Consider the following 20,449-nt stretch of genomic DNA (forward strand, 5'->3'; position numbering starts at 1 on the left):
TCCTAGTCTCTGAAGACTGGTGAACCACAGAGCCCAGGTGCGGTCAGCCAGAGACCCGTCCAGCCCTGGAGGGGGTGTCCCTCTGCGCAGTGAGCCCCACTCTTCCCCAGGCCTGGTGTGCACTAGCCAGCCAGAGGCCTCGCACTCTCCCTGCCCCGCCGTCATGCCCCTGCCGGCCCCCACTCTGATCCCAGAGCCTACCTGTGAGCACACACAGGGCACGCGGGAGCCCAGAGTGTGGCTTGCTGGAGCTGGAGTCAGTCAGTCACGGCAAGACGGCACTGGGTGGCACGGCTCCTCCTCCCTGTCAGCAGCCCCGCCAGCCCTGCCAGGCGGGCGAAACCCAGTGGCAGAGAAGCCCCTCCAGCGCCCTCCCGCTCCCGCCAGGCAGCGACATCCTCTGGGCAGATGCATGCCTTCCTGCCACACAGCCCATCTGTCGGGCTGCCAGGGCAGTGAGCACCACGGCGCGCAGAGTTGGGGTGGGCTCTCCAGCTCACCCTCCTCTCCGCAAACCACCGCACTGTCCCCTGGGAGCCCCCTGAGGCTCACGGATCCTCTTGCCAGGCCAAAGTGTGGGTGCATTTAGGATTCCAGCTCTGCCATGCCCCTCGCTTGCTGCCCACAGCCACAGAGCCTCATTCTCACCCAACCCATCTCCACTCCTCTCCCCACGGCACCCTGAGGCCCTGGGCCCCGGCCAGGAGGCATCCTTCTGTCTCATGGAGCTCTGTGCCCCGGGGTAAGGGCTCCCAGCCCCTTGCTCAGCTGCCTAGGCATGTGAGGGGCAGGAAGCAATTCTCCCAGCACCCACGTCCCCTTCCCACCCAATGGAACCAGGAAGTACATAGGAAAATACAGTCTTTATTGGTCTTCTGAAACAACAAACCAGAAATATAATTTTGCCTTTAAAAATCTTCTGTCTCAGGCTAAAGATACCACCACTGATGATGCCCTCCCCGCCCCCAGTCCCTTTAGAAAACCCCAGATCTGGTATTGCCCACAAGACAAAAGAAGGAAGACTGTGGCCCCAACCTGGGGGAGGCTTGTGGTCCCAATTAGCAGCCTATGCTGGTCTCTGTCCACCTGCTGGAAAATGACCTTCTCAGAGGCCCCGGCCCAGCCTGCCCACCCCCTGCCTGTGGGGAGGAAGGGGGCAAGGGGGGCTGGGATTGCTAACCCCGTCTGCAGCCCTTGGCTTCAGCAATCTGGCTGGCCTCCTCCCAAGCCACCCAAGACCGCCTCTGGGAGCCAGAAATGAGCCCAGGGCTTCCCGACGCTCTCTGAGCATGAGGAGACCTCAGTGCCTACCCAACGGCGGGCTCTCCCAGAGGGGCAGGGCCAGAATAGGAGACTAGTGACCCTGAGAAACCTGCACAGCCCTGGAGCCAGGTGTCCCTGTCCCAGACAGGACCCCTGGCCCACTGTCTGGGAGCAGACTGGGCAGACAAACCCTGAGGCAGGAGGCCCCATGGGTTAAGCCTCTGCAGAGCATGTGGCATCTGCTTCCTGATCCTGGAGTCTGTTTGAGACATGTCAGCTGGCAGCGAGCCTCAGAGAGAGCCACTGTGCTCTCTGCCTGCCATGTGCACCATCCCAAGGGGTGCTGCCCACCACAGAGCACTGTCCAGCCTGAATCCAAGGACACAGTCCCAAAGACGCTGAGGAAGGAGGGGTGAGGGGTGGAGAGTAACAGTGCCAGGCTGCAGGGCACAGGCGTGCAGTCAGTGTGTCCCCACGGGGCCTGGCGGCCACGGCGTACTTAGGCAAGACAAAGGCAACACCCTGGCATGAGGCGGGGCTCTCAGGAGGCTGTGTCCACACACACAGCCGCTTCCTAGCCCCTGGGCCGATGTTCCCAGAAAACCCAGCAGCAGAGGTGTGAGTGGGTTACCATGGTGACGGGAAGTCTCATCCGGCAGCACCGCTTTGGCCCACTTTAGAGGATCTCAGAGGATCCTTGTGTTATCGGTGTTGACTTGAGAAGATTGTGGGAAGCGTGAGGACATGAGGGTCCGTGGCCTCAGGGCCAGAGAACCGAGGAGAAGAGCCTGTCCCTACCGCCCAGGTTCTCAAGGCCCCGTCTCTGGGAGGGTGTGTGCGAGCTGTCCATCGTGTGGCGTGCTGTGACGCTGTGAGAGTGTGTGAGCGAGGCAGCTAATCCAGGAGGGCAGGTCGGTGTGGTCTGGGGCAGGCCAGGGATGTGGTGGCAGCCCAGGGAGCATGCGAGGCTCTCGGCACTGTACTCTGGGTGCTGGGTCCAGGGACAGGGGTGTGTGCACTTTGGAACCCCAGCTTTCACACTGCAAGGGGCTTAAGCATATCTTTCTGGCTTAGGAGAGAGTCTCAGAGTGGCTCCCTCCCCACCCGCTAAGTGTGGATGGGGTGGGGTTGAGTGGGGGACAGGGTGACCACCTGCCGTGACTGCCCCAGGAAGAGGGTGAGAGGGTGCGTGGTCCAGACCCTCCTGCCACACGACAACCTTTCCTTCTGGGGCCAGAGGCTGGGGACCTCCCCCGGCTCCCCAAAGAGGAGCGTCAGCAGGGCCTTGGCACGACACAGCTCTGGGGAGACTTGGAGGTTCCAGGGCCACACTGTGGCTCCTCCGCTGGGGGCAGGAGGAGGGTGGGACTGGGGCGGCAGCAGCCTTGGAGTGAGGGGGCTGCACGGAGGGGAGGGCGGCCCCCAGGGCAAGCCCGCGCTCTCCCTCCCTTCTCCCACCTGGACCAGTGGGCAGGGCTCAGGCCACAGAAGAGACCTGCTTCTGGCCCTCATGCTCACCCTCGGGGCGCCCCACCAGGGGCTGGCGCCTCTTGAGCTCGCGGTGGTACCTGGCCATGAGGGAGGCGTAGATGCAACCATAGGCAGCGGCCGCCACCATCATGATGCAGACGATGCCACACACCACCCCCGCGATGACCACCGTGCCGATGGCGCGCCTCACACTCGCTGGCCGGTACCGCTGCTTCTGGGGGCAGGCCGTGCTGGTCTCCGGCTCCGGCTCGGCCCCGAGCTTGGGCTTGGCAGGCTCCGGGCTGGCCTTGGTGCAGGGTGGCCCAGGAATACCCAGCCCGGCCGAGCTACTCTCGTCCTCCAGCTGGGAGCAGTAGTTGAACATCTCCATGGGGACCGTGCGCATGTCCTTCCCCCTCAGCTCCTTGGGGAGGGTGCAGGCAAGCTGGTCCAGGCGGCCCCCTGCGTGCAGGGAGAAAGAACAGAGGGGCTGATCAGGCATCTGGAGCCTGGACTCCTCTCCCCCTCTCCAGCTCCCAAAAATGGAAGGCCCAGAAAGTATAGTTTTTGTCGCAATGTAGTCAATCCTGGAAACGCCGTCTATACAAGAGGAAGTGGAGGAGGGAAAACAGCATTGAGTGAGCCAAGCATCAGTCTCTGCAGAAGCCATGGGAAGTGGGTATTGTCATCATTCTGTCTGGAGAAACACACAACCCTCTTGGCCAGCCTGCCCTCGGCAGGGTCACAGTAAGATGATCCACTTCGGGGGAGGGGCTCAGGGAGGAGCCATCAGTGCCAAGAGAGCCAAGAGCCCAGCCCAGACTTGGCCTGACCCCGCCTGCTCTTTGCCATTCTGTGGGCCGGGACTCTTCTCAACACAGCACCTCATCCCTCCCAGCTCTTCCCTCGCACAAAAAGGACAAAAGGTCAAAGGCCACTGCTTCTGCTGCTGCCCCTTTTGGTTGCTTAAGAATAGGCGACTCCTTCTTGGAGCAGGGAGGGAAGCAGCGGGGCAGGAAGGCTTTCCTAGTCCTCTTTCAGAGCAACCCGGCGGCCCCAGCGGTGCCGCGGCCATAATGCCCGAGTGCAAAGGCATCGGGAGGGCTAGGAGAGGAGGCCTGTGCTGGCGCTGGAGGCAGTGTGGGTGCCAGAGGCACTCGTGCCTGTGTGATGTCACCGTGGTGGTGACGGCTGCACGGCTGCGAGGAGACATAGATGCAGAACGGGGCGGTGAGAGAGGGGTGGCTAAGGACAGCAATCTGCCCAGGCAGCCCCTAGGAAGTGAAGGTTGGATCTGGGCCCTCTTTTGGCTTCTGATGGAACTAGATGCAGGTGCTAGCCCGTGTGACACACTCGGCTCCAGCCGCTCTGCACGGCCAGCACCTCCCCAGCCCGTCTCCACGCCTCCTCATGCAGTGGACATCAGTCTTTCCCTGGGATGCTGAGGAAAACACCCCAGGGTTTTGTTTCTAAGCAGTGCAAGGGCGAAAGCAACTCTACTATTGAAAAGTTCTGAAAAATGCACATTCCCGTCCACGCCCTCCCTGCTGGGAGTCCAGGCCCCACTAACGGTGTGAAGGGGCAGAAATGCTGCCCAAGGCCAGGGCGCTGGTCTGCGTGTGCTGACGCACTGGCCGCCGGGTGGCCTGCCGCGGCCACACGCTTGGCAAGCATGTCAGAGGGCCGGGACACAGAGCTGGATGCTGACAGGGACGCGAGTGAATCCTGGCTGTGTCATCTTGTGAAAATTATTTAATTTATTTAATTACCTATAAATCTTAGTTTTCCTAGCTGTAAAATAAGAATCTCTATCTCAGCTAGCTGCCACAAGGACTAAAACAGACAATGTGCATGAAAAAATACTTGTAAACTGGAAACCGTACAGGTATTAATCATTCTGTCCTCACAGAAATGGGTGAATTAGTATATTGACTAACATTTTGTGGCACTTTATAGTTTGGAAAATGTTTTTAGATAACTAGCCCATGAGAATATCTTGGAAATAACTGAGATGGTGGCTGGGCATGGAACGACAGTGGCAGACCGCAGGGAAAAGCAATGGCGTTATTTTCACAGAGTTTTGTGTTGACTCATTCATCCAGCATCCATGGAACACTCGCTGCGTGCTGGGCACTGCACTGTGTTTCGTCAAGCCCACGTCACGTTCGGCCACTACTCAAAAGTGAACACATACGTGGACGTTTTACTGAGCACTTGCTGCATGCCGGGCGTGTTCCAGACACTGCACGCACTGCCTTATTCACTCCTCACAGTGGCCCCGAGACAGACACCGCTTCCTCCCTAGTTCACAGGCAAGCACTGCCACACAGAGGCGAGCCAACTTTGTCAAGATGGCACAGTGAGACACGGCAGGGCCAGAGCTCAGACCCAGACCTGCCACGCCTAGCACTGAGCAGATTCACTGACCCTCCTTTTCCCATGTCATGTGATCATTCTGTAGATCATCACAGAATTTTCCCATGTTACAGAAAAAAGGAAGGAAAGAAAGTAAAACTTAAACCATTTGCCTTCTTATTAGAAGTTTTGATAACAAAGCTTCTTGTGGAGGGAAGTGGACGCCCTCACCAAAGGGAAACTCCATTTATCCGCAGAGCCGGTTACAGCCCACTGTCCCACAGGGTGGGTATTTAAGGTGGCTGCAGTATTCAGAAGAAGGGGAATTTTTTCTTCCTCCTTCTATGATGCTGGGGAAGCCCAAAGGCATACCTGGATGCAGATCCTAGAAAAAGTACACCGAGTCCTTAGGCTCCCTCATTAAACCTACACAGGAAGTTACAGTAAGTCGTGGCTGGACACCCAACACCAAGGGGTAACGAGGGAGGAGGGGAGCAGCACCCACCTCTCCTGCTGGCTCAGCATAGAGGGTGAAGTTTGTGGCTCTTCCAGCCCAGCTGGCAGAGAGGTAGGGTCACCCTTCTTCTGAGACCTGCTCCCTGAGTCAGCACCCGGCCACCAGGAAAAGGCACTGGGCCCAGAGTGATCCTCCCAATCCCTGGGGCCTGGGCAGGGCTGTGCTCACCTCGGTAGGAGAACCACTCCATCCAGTGTTTGAACTCACGCAGGTTACAGTCACACTCCCAGGGGTTGTCCCCCACCTGCAGCAGCTGCAGGCTCACCAGGGGCTCAAACGTCAGCCGGTCCAGATTCTGTAGGCGGTTGGAGCGGAGTGAGAGGGAGCGCAGAGCCGGGAGCCCATCGAAGAGGCCAGGGGGCAGCTGGGCCAGACCGTTGATGGACAGGTCCAGATGGCGGAGCAGTGGCGAGTGCTGCAGCAGATCTCTGTCCAGGGTCCTGATGCTGTTATTGCGCAGCTGCAGCTCAGTCATGTTTGTCAGGTCGCCGAAAATGGAGCTGGGCAGCTGGTCCAGGAAGTTGTTGGACAGGTCCAACCGCTGCAGGCTGGACAAGTTGGCGAAAGCCCAGCTTGGCAGGGCACTCAGCTTATTGTTCAAGAGCAAGAGGGTTCGGGTGGCACCCGGCACGTCCGGGGGCACCGACGTGAGGCCCAAACCACTGCAATCCACCTCCAGGCTGCGGCTGTCACACCTGCAGGAGAAAGGGCAGGCGGGGAGCGCCTCCGCAGCGTACAGGGCGATCCAGCAGGTGATCCCTTGCAAGGGGGCATTGGGGGTGGGGGACAGGTAGAAAGAAAGCAACAGCTCAGGTTACCACCTCCTGCTTCTATTTCCTCCTTTCTATTCATACCATAGTAACTTCCTGGCTTTCTCTGCTTTGGCACCAGCCATAGTCGATCACAATCAATGTATACATATTAACCACATAACAAGATAATTAACAAATCCCAGGCCACTGCTATGTTAATGGACATCACACAGTGCCTGGCCTCATCGTGCATCTGGCAAAGATACCACTTGGGTGGAGAATGACCCTGTGGACTCATAGGCCCAGGCCCAGGACGAGTACCCCTTATCCACAAGGACACCCCAGCTCACAGGGCCTCTTGGTGTTGATCCCCCTGGGAGCTTGGGTCCCACTGACACCACAGATGTTGATAAAATAAAGGATATAAAGGTGTCAGAGAAACCTACGCCCATGTTCCTTTGCCAGTGTCCTGCCCAAAGAAAGATCTTCTGTTTCCAAAAGAAAAAGGCCACATTGTGGCCCCTTCCCCTCGCACCCACCCCCATCCTGAACTGCACTAGGCCAGATGTGCTGAGCATGGAAAGGGGAGAGCACAAAGGGGCACTCCTAACCCTGTCCCTGCAACTCCCCAAGTGCCACACACGCAAGGTGGGGCCAGCCAGCTCGAGTGAGGAGTGGGAGCCCAGCGAGGCACGTAGGGTCCCAGTGTGGGAATGACACGGGTGAGGTGCACGACTCCACATCGATGCTGGCAGTCGAGGGCCCAGTGTGAGCTCCTTATTTCTTCTCATCCTACAGCCACCCAGGCTCTCAGCCTGGGCTCCTGTTCCTAGGGGCTACAGGGCAGCATTCCTGCATGAACAGAAATCCATTCCTGGGCCCATCTTTTGCCCAAGACCCCTCTGAGGAGCAAGCATGGGGTCCCGTCTGCAGGGCTGGGGGCAGTGACCCTCAGGGGATGATCACATCAGAGCAGCGCATTGCACTGTGGAGCAGCCCTTTCCAGCAGTACCTCAGAGCCCTCCCTAGCTGTCTTCCTGAGTGTCAGAGAAGCCTGCTCATTATGGAGGGAAAACAGGATGAGCTCACACGCCCTAGTCCAGCCCAGCAGCTCCCCCAAGCCCAGAGGAAAGGCCTAACCAGCCCCACATGACCTGGGTGCCTGGATGGACAGTCTTGAGTCTCTGTCCAGTAGGTGGCTGGGTGTCTGATGTCCCAAAGGGAGGGGCTTGACAGAACAGGATGAGACTCTCACCCTCCCCTGCCTGGAGGCTCAATGACAGCTGACAGACCCTGTACAGCTGACACCCGAGCTCCTTTGCTCTTGATGGGAAATGAGCACAGGTGGGGCCACAGAAGCCAACAGGAGCCCTTTCCAGCCATCTGAGGTCACCTGCTGCCACCCTTCACCATCTCTCACCTCTGAGATCCCCTGCTGCCAGGTCAGCCTGCCCCATACCACTGAAAACCAGCATCCCTCAGACTTTACTGTCCCCAAAGTCCAGTCCATCCACCTTCCCGCCCAAAAGGCTCCATGTAACTAGAAGCCACCTGCCCTCCCAAGGAAGGGGCGGGGGACAGGGTGGGAAGAGAGCACTTTGGAGAGAGCAACTGTCTGCCCCCACCCCAAGAAACTCAGAGTGGCACTCGGCTCTGGTGACAAGAGTGCACCGTCCTGCAGTGCGAAGTGTCACACAGTCCCAGAATGAGGTTGAAAGGAGATCTGAGTTGCTCGGGGATCAGCCACTCTCACACGGTGAATAATTCAGGTCTCAGGGCTGGCATGGCCAGGGGAGAGGTCAGGTAGAATTGCCCCTGTGGGACCATTTCTCATTTCTCACCACATGGCCTGGGCACCCAGCCCTTATCAATCTCATCCCTTTGCCTCAGATAAACAGAATTCTCAGGGCCTCTTTCACCCTGACAGCTTTCCCGGGCTGCCTTCATTAGCATTTATTCCTGTTTATGAGCAGTAGAGGGACTCAGTTCCCGTGTGCTGGAGGAGGGGCTCGACCCAGTCCCTGCTGGCTCTTCCATCATCACAGCCCAAGCCACAGGTTCCTGCACTAGAGTCTGAGACTGAGGCTTGAAGGGCACGAGAGACAAGAGGGGAGCTCCGCAGAGCAGCGGGCCGGCTGGGCCCAGCTGCGGGTGGGGAGGCAGGACTGCCCGCTCAGCAGGTGGGCGATGCACAGGTGGGACAGGCTCAGGTGCCGCCCACTCTACTTAGCGGGAGGCCTGGCCATTCTCTTTTTACTAGCAGGTAGCCCAAAGCATGGGGAAGGACACAGGGACTCACCTGGGGAGACAGAACCAACTGTCGTGGTCTCCCACTCATGGTCTAATCACTAAAGCTCCCAGTGGTGACTCTGTCCTTGGCTGCCATGGAAGTCCCCTTGGGCAGCCCAGGAAGATGTGTCTTAGACCTGCCCACAGCCTGAGATCAGCCCCACTCCTTGCTGTGCTCACCTGCCCCGGCCCCTGCCCCGCGGTGCCCTGCCCCTGCCCAGGGTCATACTCACAGGAGACCTGCCGCCACTGCAGGGCAGGCCTGGTCCTCTGCTTGGGGTGGCTGCCTGGAGCCAGCATAGTGAAGCCCTCAGCTCTCGGCTGGCGCTCTGGGGAGAGAGGAGCCCTGGGTGCACCGCCTGTCAGTCCTGCGGGAGAGAGCACTGAGCAGCCTGCTGGAGCAGGGAGGGACGAGGTGTCTCTTTACAGCCCTCTTCAGGCCTCTCCTGTTCCCTGGGTGGGGGAGGAAGAGGAGCGAGGGAGCAGGAGGAGGGAGGCCAGGAACCCAGCCTCTCCACAGGGGACGGGCCGGCCTGACTTCCCAGGGCGGCCTCTGTGCTGGAGCCCCACCAATGTCCCACCCAGCCTCGCCCTGCTCTTCTTGTTTTCATAGCAACACGGTCTCCTTGGATGAGCACCACCCCACACCGTGTCACAGGTGGGGAAACTGAGGGACATCTCTCCGAGGTGAACAGTGAGGTCCCAGGCCACAGCCAGCCTGTCCCGCAGGCCTTCCTCACAGGGTCCCAGTCACACCGGCCCCGCCACCACTCACCATGGCCCCTGCGAGGCAGAGACCACGCCCTTGGCGGTGTCTGCCCGGGGCTGGGTGTGAACTGTGGAGGTGAATTGTAGTGCTCCGTCTCCCGCCAGCTGTGAGACTCCTCAGCTCAGGGTCCACGCTGTGGAGCTGCTGGGGAGAAGCGGGACACAGGAGAGGTGAGATCCAGAGCAGAAGGGCTGAGGGGTGGGGTGCAGAAAGCATGCTTCTCTTCTGGAGGGCCTGGGGGGCACTCACCCCTCCTAGGGTCTGCCCCACCCAGTGTCCCCTAAGTGGGACAGAGGCCAGCTCTGGGGTTCCCATTTCCTTCCAGATGTGGCTGACAGCCTCCACACCCAGCCATCAGAGTGATGGGACAGGGGACTGTAGGCCCCTCCGCCAGGCAGAAAGACATCCGCCCCCACGCCCTGGCCCTCAGCCCACAACTCTTGGCAGGCCCCACCGTCTGCCCTCCCCGGTGGGTCCTGGCTGCAGCCCCCCTGCACCCCACAGGCCCATCTAATCCTGGGAGCCTTAGGACCCACTGGCAGCATGAAGCTGACGGCCAGGAGGTGGAGGGAGCTGCTGGAAGTTCAGTGTTGGGTTCAGAAATCTCAGCATTTCCGAGGTTGTCTCTCAGACGCTGGGGTCCCGCTGTTGTCCCCATTTCTCTCTTCTGCACCCCAGCCCTGCCCTCTCTGGAGTCCTCAGGGGCCACTGCAGTGTTCGGTGAGAACAGGACAGTTGGCTCTGCCCCCACAAGAGTGGCCCCCGGGAGTGAGCTGTGGGCCCCCTCCACCAGGAGCGGGTTTGGCAGGGGCTGGCACAGGCTCACAAGAACAGGGTGCCGATGTGGGGGTTGGGAGCAGCCCCGGGGCCCACACTGCCTTTTAGGGGCATCCAAGTGCCTGGCAGGGGGGTGGAGGAGATGCTGAGAGCATCCCTGTGGTCACTTTCTAACTGCTCTCTCACGGCCAGGAGTGGGGTCGGGACACTGGGTTCAAATCCCCACCTGCCACTCCTTTAAACAACTGCTTAACCTCTCTGGGCCTCAGTTTCTTATGTCTGAAAGCAATGACCAGTCCCCAGTGGTGGACTCCCCCCCCAACCCCCCCCCCAGGTTCAGGCTGATGGAGGGAGGAAGCTGGCCACCGAGTGCGCTCACCTTAGCAAGAGGTGGGAGGAAGCAGCCCCCTCCCGGGACAGGGACAGCGCTAGCAGTGGGTCTGCAGCCATCTCCTCCCTGGCCCCACCAGCCTCACACGGGATTATTTCTTGTCCTGGTCGTGGCCTGTGGGCTGGTCATTTCCGCACCGCCCCGCACACCCCCGCAGGCCTGCCTGCCCCGGAGCAGCGTCGGCCGTGCGGCCCCGGAGCCCTGACCTTCAGAACAGTCTCTTACTCAGTCCACAGCCTTCATATCACGAGCTCACGCGCCCATGAGATAGGCAGGTGAACGTCACCCGAGGCACAGAGACAATCACCGACTTGCCCAAGGTCACACAGTCGGAGACTGGGCTGCAGGCTTCTGAGCCAGGCTGCTCATCACGGCCAGCGACTGTCGCCCCGCAGCAGCCCTCACAGGGAGATGCTTATGTGTGCGCGGGGCCGTGCGCACTCACAGGCCTCCCAGACACGTGCTGGGAGCTCCATGCACAGCACGTGATGCAAACATACCCACAGAAAGCTGTGCAGCTAGGCATATGCTAACACACGCACACATGTACACATGTATACACACGCACATGCACATGCAACACCTTGTGGGCCATGCTCGAGCACTTCCTAAATGCCAACACTTGGGCAGTAGAGTGAGATGCCTCAAAGTTCCCAAATGCCCCTAGCAGACAGCAGACACCTCCAGCTTAGAAGTGAGGTCTAGAGGGGCTCCTGCAGGGCAGTCCCTAACCCAGGACATGGCCTATGCCCAGGCCATGTGGAGCCTGGATCCCCAAACCAGGCTTCTGGCTTCCTGCAGAGGGATAGGCAGCAGAGAGACCCCTGCCCAGGCTCAGGCCTGTTTCCACCCAAGGCTCCTCTCCTCCACCCCACCCTTTCCTGTCCCTCAGTGTCACCCCACTATGAGCCCAGGCACTGACCAGCACAGAGGCCATCAGCAGAGAGGCAGCCTGCTAGCAGGCCCTGACACCTCAGCCCTGTCTTGGAGGGATGTCACTGTGCTGAACAAGGCAGGCAAGCCCTCACAGTGCAGACCCACAGGTGTTGCCTTGCAAGGTGGCAGGACAGTGCTGACCCTGGTATCTTGTGGAGGAATGTGACCAAAACAAATCCCCCTGGTCCATGAGGCTGTGCCCTGTGTTCTCTGGGCAGATGCTGCCTCCATCAGCCCCTAGGACTTCCTGCTGGATGCCGGGGCCTTCCTGACAGTGGGGAGGGCAGCATGCCCAGTAGGGGACAAAGGGACACATCATACATGTGTGTATGTGTCTGGCACCACAGAAGGACCCTTAGGGAGATGCAGGCTGGAACCAGCACTCCCTAGCCCCTTAGCCTTCCGTCTCCCAACACACCTCCAACCACAGTACCCCTCCCCACCCTCAGCAGAGTGGAGCCTCCTTAGGAAAGGGGGTGACCTACATTGGGAAGCTTGGAGAGCAGCTGCAGCAGCAGGCACTGATAGCTGCTGAAATAAATTAACACAGTCTAGAAGGGAAGTCCCTACCCAGGGTGCAGAATGGGGACAAAATGATCTCCTATCCCCAGGTCCCACAGCCTCGCCAGCTCTGGAGGCTGGACCTGCTCCTGACCCAGTCCCAGAGATATAAAGACCAGAGACAAGGGGCCGGGCCCCCAGGGGGTCCCTGGGCCTCCTTGGCAGCAGAGAACTGGGCCTGGAGAACAGAGCTAGGAGCTAAAGCAGGCGAGTGGGGACAGGGAACCAGGAACTGGTTTAGACGCCAGCTCCTGCTGCTCACAGTGCGGCCAAGCTGTTGGTGCTGCTCCAGCCAGGAGTCCTCTGGACTCCTGCAGGGGCTCAGGTCCCACCTGACTGAGTCAGAATCTGCATTTTAACAAGATCCCCAGGAGATCCCATCCGGCATGCACCTGCAAGTTTGAGAAGTACTAGGCTAGGTCCTCCTCACCTGGCAAGCAGCCACTGGGGCCAGGCGCCAGCTGCCTGGGGGAGCATCCTGCCAGCAGAACCTCCTTCAAGAAGCCTTTGTGTGGGGAGAAGCAGTCCCCACATCACGAATACCTGCATAGTGTTCTTAATCCTCTCGCTCTCTGAAGTTAGTATTTTTATTAACCACCATTTTGCAAGGGGGAAACTGAGGCACTATAAATTAACTAACTAGCTACAGGTTAGGCAAAGGGAAGACCACAGCTCTGAGCCCCAGCTGTCTGGCTCCTAACCCAGTTGCCACCTTGCTGTGTAGGAAAGGCAGAGGTAGGAGAAGGCTCCGCGCCCTTCCATTTGAGGGGAGCGCCACAGAGTGCATGGCTCTGCCTGTCCACTGCCTCCTGGGAGCGGAAGCGGCTGCTCTCCTCCGGGTCACACTGATGAGGAAACAGCTGTGACTTGCTGGACTGAGGTACAGGCCAGCTTCCCTCCTCACCTCCAGCCTCCCCTCTTTCCAGTAATGCCATGAGTCCTGGGAGGCCAAGATCTTGTGGGTGGGTGGAGGGGCCTTTCCAGAAACCGTGCCGGCTGGGAGCGTGTGCTGAGGCGAGGGCGGCGGGCAAGGCTCAGGGAGGCAGGCTGGGGAGCCGTGCAGGAGGCATCCTGGGAGCAGAGGCTGCCATAGGTGCTGCTGAGGGAGCCCTGGAGACTGGGGTGGGAGCTGGTTCCTGGGAGTTCCCCGGGTGGGGGCAAGGTGTGGCTGCCCACTGGCTCACTGCAGGGCAGGACCGGGATGGGGGCCCTGGCCTGGGGCAGGGCTGGCTCCGACTCCAGCTAGAAGCCTCTGGCACAGGCCTGAAGTCCATGCCCTTCCTGCCGCTGCTCCCACATGCATCCCTGCAAGGCAAGTGGCCCTGACCTGACGCTCAGGCTGGCCTTGCCGTGCTCCTCCCTGGTGTCTGTCTCCCTGGGACAAGGCCCTGCACCCTCAGCATGGAAGACTCACAGAACGTGGCGCAAAAAGGCCCTCCAGGCCCACTCTGTCGTCCATCTTGCTGTGCGGAGGGCTAGAGAGAAGCAGGGCCAGGCCTGTGAGAGGTCGGAGCCCAAGCCCAGTGTGGAAGAGGCCCCAGGATTCTGCGTGGCTGGGACACAGGGAGGATGCCACTGCCACCACCGGTCTGCGCATCCAGATCTCTTCCCCGCCCGCCGTCACCCCCGTAACATACACTGCCCAGGCAGCAAGGAAGCAGATTTTTTAAAATCTCTATATTTGTACTTGGAACAGGCATATACCCTCCTGGTTCGTTTTAAAACACACCCCCCATTCTCACCCCCAGCTTCCTGCACCCTTGTTTCCTTGTCAAATATTCCCAATCCCAAACAGCCACTCTGGGGAGCAGAGCAGAGGAGCCCCTGAGTGTCCCTCACGGGAGCTACCTCTGCCATGAACAAGCCAGGTGTCCACTGAGCCCCAGAGCTGGGCTAGGGGCGGTGGCCCAGGCAGGGCACAGGGGAGGCCTGACTGAGGGCAGAAGGAGGGGGACCCAGAGGGGACAGGCTGCCCCTCCTCTCCCACCCCCCTGCCCCGCCCCAGGCCTGGCCTCCCTGGCCCCTCCTTTGGCAGCGCCGGAGACTTTCTGCAGGTGGGTGGTGGGGCTGGGAGAGCCAGGCTCTTCTTGGCAGCTCACAGTTGGGGTTCCCCACCAGCTGGACTTCCCTGCCAGGCTCCTCATGCTTGCCCCTCCCCCCAGGTAGTTATCTAAGCGGCAGGGGTGCCAGTCTGAGTCACACAGAGGCATTGCCACTGAGCCCTGACAGCCAGCTGCCAACATCACCCCCCAACTGGAACCCAGCCCGGCACCTGTGGGAGGTTCAGGAATTTGAACCTCAGACTCCCAGGCCCAGGGGCCCTCTCTGTAGCACCTGGGAGTGGGCCTGGGAACAGAGGGTGGCTGCCCGGCTACAAGTCAGGGTGGCCACACTCCCTGAGTGGGGAGGCCGGCAGGCATGGCCTGGCTACGCACCCCCAGCTGAGTGCACAGCCCCACTAAGGCATCCTCACCCCTTTGTGGACAGAGGGCTGCGTGTCTGGTGGCTGGACCCCGGTGAGTCCTCACAAGCCCAGGGCCCCCGTGCCCTTGGGCCCGAGAGGAAGAGCCACAGCGTTCCTCTCTTTCATCCACTCCCAGCTTCACCCCCATCTGTGAGGCTTCACCCACAGCTACATGGACCTGTGTCCAGCTGGGGAAGGGCCCCCACTGCACCCTTGTCCAAGGACAGCCACCTGCAGGCCAGCAGCCCCAACCCCAGGCAACCTGTAAAGAGGCCCAGACCTAGGGTCTATTCTCAAGCCTCAGACAGTGAGGTCCTCCACCCTGCCCCCCCAGCCTTCCTCTCTTCCAGCCAGGCCACCAAGAGGCCTGCCATGCCACACTCCACCCCCCCACCCCAGCCCCTGGCCCCTGGCCCCTGGCAGTCTGTGCGGGCATGCAAGCAGCACAGGGCTCTTGGCTACTTCTCCCCATGCTGCAGGGACTGCTTTTGTGCCACCCGGGGCTGTCAGCTGGCACCAGCACTGCCCTCCCCCCTTCCCTCCCTGCCCCCTCCCCAGCTGAATCCACGGCTCATGTCCCCAGCACTGCAGGGTCAGAGTCCCCAGTGTTCTGTCCGTTTGGGATGCTCAAGCATCTGCTCCGAGCAGCTTCCCCAGCCCCAGCAACTGCCCCTGGCAAGAGGCAGCTGCAACCCATTCGTGCAGGGCAAAGACACGGCCGCAGTTCCCATGCCAGGCCACCCCTTGCCCCCCAACCCTTCATTCCTTCCCCCTCCACGCAGCACTCACCGTTCTTCACTCTGGCTGCAAGCGCCTTCAATCAGGTGGCTCTGGGCTCTCCAGCGAGCCTCTCCTGGGGTCCCAGGAGAAACCAGGCGCCCAGGGCAGGCGGAGCACACAGGGCCGGTGCCAGAGCCCCTCTGGCCGCGCACAAGGCCGGCGTGCAGCTCGCTACACGGGAGGTGGAGCGCCCAGGTGGCCAGGGATGAGGGGACCGGGTGCTGGGTCAACCATAAACTGAGAAGGGAAGTGGGAGGGACAGAGGGCGACAGAGGAGAGGGGAAGAAAGGGGAGAGGGAGGAGAGCGCGCGTGTGCGGCAGGAACGCGAGCAGAGTGGCGGCTGGGGTGCATCTGTGATGACAGTGGCGGCGGGCGGCACACAGGCGGCACACAGGCGCCAGCGGCAGCCCGGGCAGCACTCACCTCGCGCTCACATTCCAGTGGAAGGGCGCCTGTGGACTAGTCCGTCTGGCTCGGGAGGAGGGAGGAGGTTTCACATGCGCCTCCATCTTTCCCTGCCGGCTGCCCATCTTCCGTCCCTCCTTCCTCTCTCTCCTTCCACTTGATGACAGAAGGGCAGGACCAGACCCCAGAGCCAGCTGGCTGACTTTCCTCCCCATCAGGGCCTCCCTGGGAAGCGGGCTCTGTGTCCCGTCTCAGGGACATGGCAGGGCAGCGTCTCCTGTCCTGCCAGTGGGAGAAGGAAAAACCGAACCCCTTGCTCAGTTAAGGGGAGATTCATTCCGAGACAGGATAGCGCAGGGGTGCACAGGGCGCTGAGTGCCAGACCTGCAGACAGGGGCCTGAGCACACACCCAGTGGCCACCTGGCCATGCAGAGGTCACTGAGCCTCAGGCTCTGACCACACCAGGCCAGGACTATTTAGGAGAGTGAGATGCTAGAGCAGGTGAGGTGGGGTGGGTGGGGGACCCTAGGGACAGGGAGCTCCAGGTGTTCTCAATGTTGAGGATGAGATCTGCTTCTCAGAGCTCTCTACTCTTATCTGGGATGGGTTAGGCATTCCAAGAGAAAAGATTGTCACTCAAGAATTCAGAGACCTCTGTCTGTTGGAAAGTGGCTGATACAAAGGCACAGTGGCCAGGGACTAAGCCAGAGGGCAGCCAGAGTCCCAGCTCCCAGCTAGGAGCTACAACCCCTCAGTGACCTTTCCCTTGCATCTTTTAAAGCCTGCCTGACACCTGGATGGAGTGGTGTGTTGGCATTACATCATGGTGTCCCAGTGTCCCTCTCCCATTCCACCTGCTTTCTGGGGGACTCACAGCCAGGACTCAGGATATCCCTAATAGGACAGGATGCTCCAGCACCCCCTTTCTGTCTGCTCTGCTGGGGCCCTGGGTGGTGCAGGGCGTGGACTGCTGTCACAGGACGGGAGAGCATCTTTCACCTCTCAGGAGTCCCTGCCCCTCACCTGCATGGACAGACAGACAGACATCCCACACACCCCACACACCCCACCCTTTAAGCAAATGAGGCCCCCATCTCCCCCTAAATGTACCTCCCACTCCCCTCTCCGTGGAAGTGTGTCCTTCTCTGAGCCTGGGATGTGCTCCCGGGACCTCCCCCTTCCCTAAAGCCTCAACCAGAATGTCACCTCCCATATGAAATGTCCCTGGAAAGCCACAGGACTCAACCTTCGCCTTCTCTGATCTGTGGCATTTTCTTTGGGCCACTCTGTGGCCCTTTTCACAGAAGCAGTTGTGCAGCAGGTTTCTGTGCTGTGGTTTACCTCCTTTCTCACATGGCGAGCTGTTCAAGAGAGGGACCCGCCTCACTCACTCCACGCCCCCCGCACACCCTCACACCTTCCTGTCAAGGAGCAGAGAACGGAAGAGATAAAAGAGCCCAAGACCGGGCATGGCAGCCCAGAGTCAGACTCTTGCTCGGCAACCAGCTGACAGCTAGTTAATTAGCTGAGCAGCCCTGCAGTCTTGGTTTCTTGTCCTGGAGAATGAGAACGTGGACGAGGTCTCGGGTCTCCCTTCAGACACTGGCATTCCATGACTAGAGCATGTGTTGCCAGCTGCCAGGTGCCCAGCTTGTGTTTCAGAAGACAGCCCCTGCCCGATTCAGTTAAGCATGAGGTCCCAAGGCTGGGACACCAGGGCAGAGGAGGGAGGACAGAGCAGACCCGGGGCAAGGAGGGACAAGCTGGAGCCTCTGGCTCCTGGGGACCGTGGCGCTTGGCAAGGATCATTTCTGAGTGTGTGAATGCGGGTGTGCACGTGTGCGCTGTGCGTGCATGTGTGTGTGGTATGTGTGTGCGTGTACATGTGTGTGCGTACGCATAGCTGCTTTGTTTTGCCATCTGTAATGACAAAGCAGCTCTAAGGTGACAGCCAGGATGGGAGCGAAGACATGCACCTCCACAAGCTGTCTGCCGCCCTGGCCTTACGGAGGCTCTTTGTCAGGGTGTCTGCGAGCCAAGCTGAGTGGAGCTGAGACCTTGGGGCAAAGCTGCTTCGGGGAAGGCACCAGATCCCTGTGGAGAGCAGGCCAGAGAGGGGGCAGGAGACAGCCCAGGGGGGAGGGACAGCCGGGAGGGAGGGACCCAGGCCGGGCTAGGACAGGAGTAAGGGGTCTCAGATGTGTCCTCTATCAGGTCATGCCAGGTCCTCTGGGGACCAAGGCTGGCATCTAAAATAGACATGAGGGAAGATCTCTTAACAACCCACTAGGAGAGGCAACCAGAAAGGCCAAGTGCCCCACAGCCCCTCGGCCCCTTTGCCTGGATTTCTCCTCACTCAGAGTGTGAGCTTGTCTGCAAACAGACTGTCACAAGGTGTTGCCCCCTGCACGCCACAGCCTGGCCGGAAGGGATGGAGGGAGGCAGTCTTCTTCCAGCGAGGCCTTTGACAGTAGCCGACCACAGGGCAGAACCGGGGTCTTGGGAGGGCAGACCAGGCTCCCGCGGTGAGTCTGGGGTGCAGAAGCACAGCCTGGGCTGCGCGGCCGGAGTCAGCAGAGGGCTGGCGGTGGTTAGGGCCACTGGCAGAGCATGGCTGACCACTGTCAAGACACCTGTGCTCCTCACGCCCTTCCCACCCGGAGCCAAGTCCTGTTTCCAGCACTTACTGTTCTCACCAGGAGGAAGTTCCTCCCTGTATCTCTTGTGAGCTCCCTGCTCCTCAGTGGGAGGCGCCCCCGAGGTCTCCTGGGGACTAGGAGCTCAGTCAGTCTTGGAGCCCCGAGGCAGCGCCAGCGAGGGTGCAGGCGCACAGCGTCCTGGAGCCGGGAGCTCGGGACAGTGAGACCTTGCAGGTTCTGCTTCCCAGTCAAGTTGCTGGCTCAGGTTGAATTTATTTATTTCGCTCAAGAAACAGCCATGGAGCCCCGAGTGTGACAGGCACTGTTCTGGGGATCCGAGCGCAACCCCCTCGCCTGCTAGTCGCCCAATTCTAACGGGGTAAGACAGGCAATGAATGAAAAATCAAATAAACAAAGCGTGTCACTTCAAAAGGCAGCGAGGCCGAGCACGAAAGGTACAGGGAGGGCTTTGTCTCGGCAGGTCTGGGGTGGCCTCCAGGAGACCGCGTGTGCCGAGCCCGTGGGAAGGTCTGGGGCAGGGCACTCCAGGAGAGGACAGCTCGTGCGAGTGCCCTGGGGTGGGAAAAAATGCAACGTGTTTGAGGAGAAAGTGTTTCAGGCTGAATCAGCCACCCAGCAGGGCCAGCTCACATGGCATCTTACAAAGGAGTTTAGATTTTGTTTAGATTTGCCCAAGGGCAATGGGGAGACATTGGCAGGTTCTAAGCCAGGGAGTGGCATGATTTGATCTTCAGAAAGAGCATTCTCATGGCTATGTGGAGAGTGGATCCCAGAGAAGCAGGCTGGGAGGCAGGGAGATCTCGTGGGGTCCCTTGCATGAATCCCAGTGGGCAGCTTTGTGAAGTTTTGCCACTAAGGTCTGCAGAACTTGGATGGGAGGAGGGTAAATGCTAGCAGTCAGATAGAATATGTGCCCTGAAATGGGGACGTTTCAAGGAGGGTCAGCTTTGGGGAGGAAAGGCCCTAGTTTGGCCCTAGTTAGGTTTGAAGTGCCGTGGGGAACCCAAGTGGAGATGGCACGCTAGCAGGCAGCCAGAAGGTCCTAAACTCTGCAAAGGACACAGAGCTTTCCTTGAAGGAGTTTGTGGTGCAGCTAGTTGGAACCCAGAGGTGGCTGAACCTGCTCTGGTACCCTGCTCCCCTCACTCTGCCCAAGAAGCCTCAAAACCCGAGTTTCATTAGAGAGGGATTAAGCCCCACCCTCTCCAGACTCCTGCGTTAGAATGAGAGAATTTCTCCCAGCTTGGAAATCTCATTCCATGAGACTGGACACTGAGCCACCAAGGAGAAGGGCAGAGTCTCACTCTAGGAATAATCTCAGACCTCTCTAACCACAGAGGCCAAGACAGGGTTAAAGAAGTTTTCTTAAATCCCAAAGATTTGATCATTCTAAGCATTAATGTGATTCCCCTCCAACAATTTTTAGAAGGTTCATCCTCTTTCATCTAGCCTTTTTCTGCAGGTAAAAGAAACCTCTCTAAAATGAACACCAAGGTGGCATTATAAGGGAAAGGAGAAGACACTGAGAGAGGCTCGTGGGCAGCAGGAGGGGCTGGTGGCCATGCTGCCCCAGCACATGGCCCTCCTGGCCCATGCTGTGTCCACAGCTCCATCTTTGCTGCGAACCAACAAGTGTGTCACTTACCCTTTCCCACCCACTCCTTTCAGCCACCCGGACCTTGAAGCAACAAAGAAGCCCTCAAAGAGTTAAAATGGTCCTGTCTCATGGGGCCATAGTGTCACCCCAGAGACGCCACGTGACTCCAAGGGAGAGAAGGGGATCCCAGGTCTTCTGTTTCTTCATCAGCAAGCTCTGATGAGCTCTAGAACTATGCTACGCAGTACAGCGGCCACCAGCCATGTGTGGCCATTTACATTTAAGTTCATTATAATAAAATCAAATACATCTTTAAAAATTCTGGTCCTCAGTTGCTCCAGCCACATTGCATGTTCTCGGCAGCCACATGTGGCTGGTGGCTGCTGTTTGGGACAGCACAATAGAGGACATCTCCACCGTTAGATGGTTCCAACAGTGAGGCTTCAGATCAGGGGTCCCAG

General features: G+C 59.4%; 2 protein-coding genes across 3 annotated transcripts in view; one reads left to right on the plus strand and one right to left on the minus strand.

The window, feature by feature from the left end:
- The window catches only part of CACNA2D4 (calcium voltage-gated channel auxiliary subunit alpha2delta 4), a 111,613-nt gene that overhangs the window by 72,193 nt on the left and 18,971 nt on the right, over positions 1-20,449 (plus strand). The gene's annotated exons all lie outside the window — the stretch shown is intronic.
- Positions 872-15,635, minus strand: LRTM2 (leucine rich repeat transmembrane protein 2). 2 transcript variants are annotated; one of them, XM_020288000.2, is made up of 5 exons: positions 15,334-15,635; positions 9,422-9,556; positions 8,880-9,014; positions 5,774-6,364; positions 872-3,195 (listed from the first exon to the last, which is right to left on the minus strand). In XM_020288000.2, the coding sequence occupies exons 3-5, from the start codon at positions 8,944-8,946 to the stop codon at positions 2,741-2,743; spliced, it is 1,113 nt and encodes a 370-aa protein (XP_020143589.1). In that variant the 5' UTR covers positions 8,947-9,014; positions 9,422-9,556; positions 15,334-15,635; the 3' UTR covers positions 872-2,740. The 2 variants fall into 2 exon arrangements, with proteins under 2 accessions (XP_020143589.1, XP_075863919.1); XM_076007804.1 differs by having other exon boundaries at positions 8,880-9,556.

Source organism: Microcebus murinus, chromosome 10 (assembly GCF_040939455.1).
Source record: "Microcebus murinus isolate Inina chromosome 10, M.murinus_Inina_mat1.0, whole genome shotgun sequence".
In the NCBI taxonomy this organism is placed as follows: Eukaryota; Metazoa; Chordata; class Mammalia; order Primates; family Cheirogaleidae; genus Microcebus; species Microcebus murinus.

What these genes read in the sequence shown, in the direction of transcription:
- LRTM2 (XM_020288000.2), bottom strand. Translation starts at nt 8,946, where the DNA reads ATGCTGGCTCCAGGCAGCCACCCCAAGCAGAGGACCAGGCCTGCCCTG. An exon ending in GCAGTGGCGGCAGGTCTCCT is followed by an intron (nt 6,365 to 8,879) that starts GTGAGTATGACC and finishes CCCCCTTGCAAG; the next exon opens with GGATCACCTGCTGGATCGCC. An exon ending in GGAGTGGTTCTCCTACCGAG is followed by an intron (nt 3,196 to 5,773) that starts GTGAGCACAGCC and finishes CCCTGCACGCAG; the next exon opens with GGGGCCGCCTGGACCAGCTT.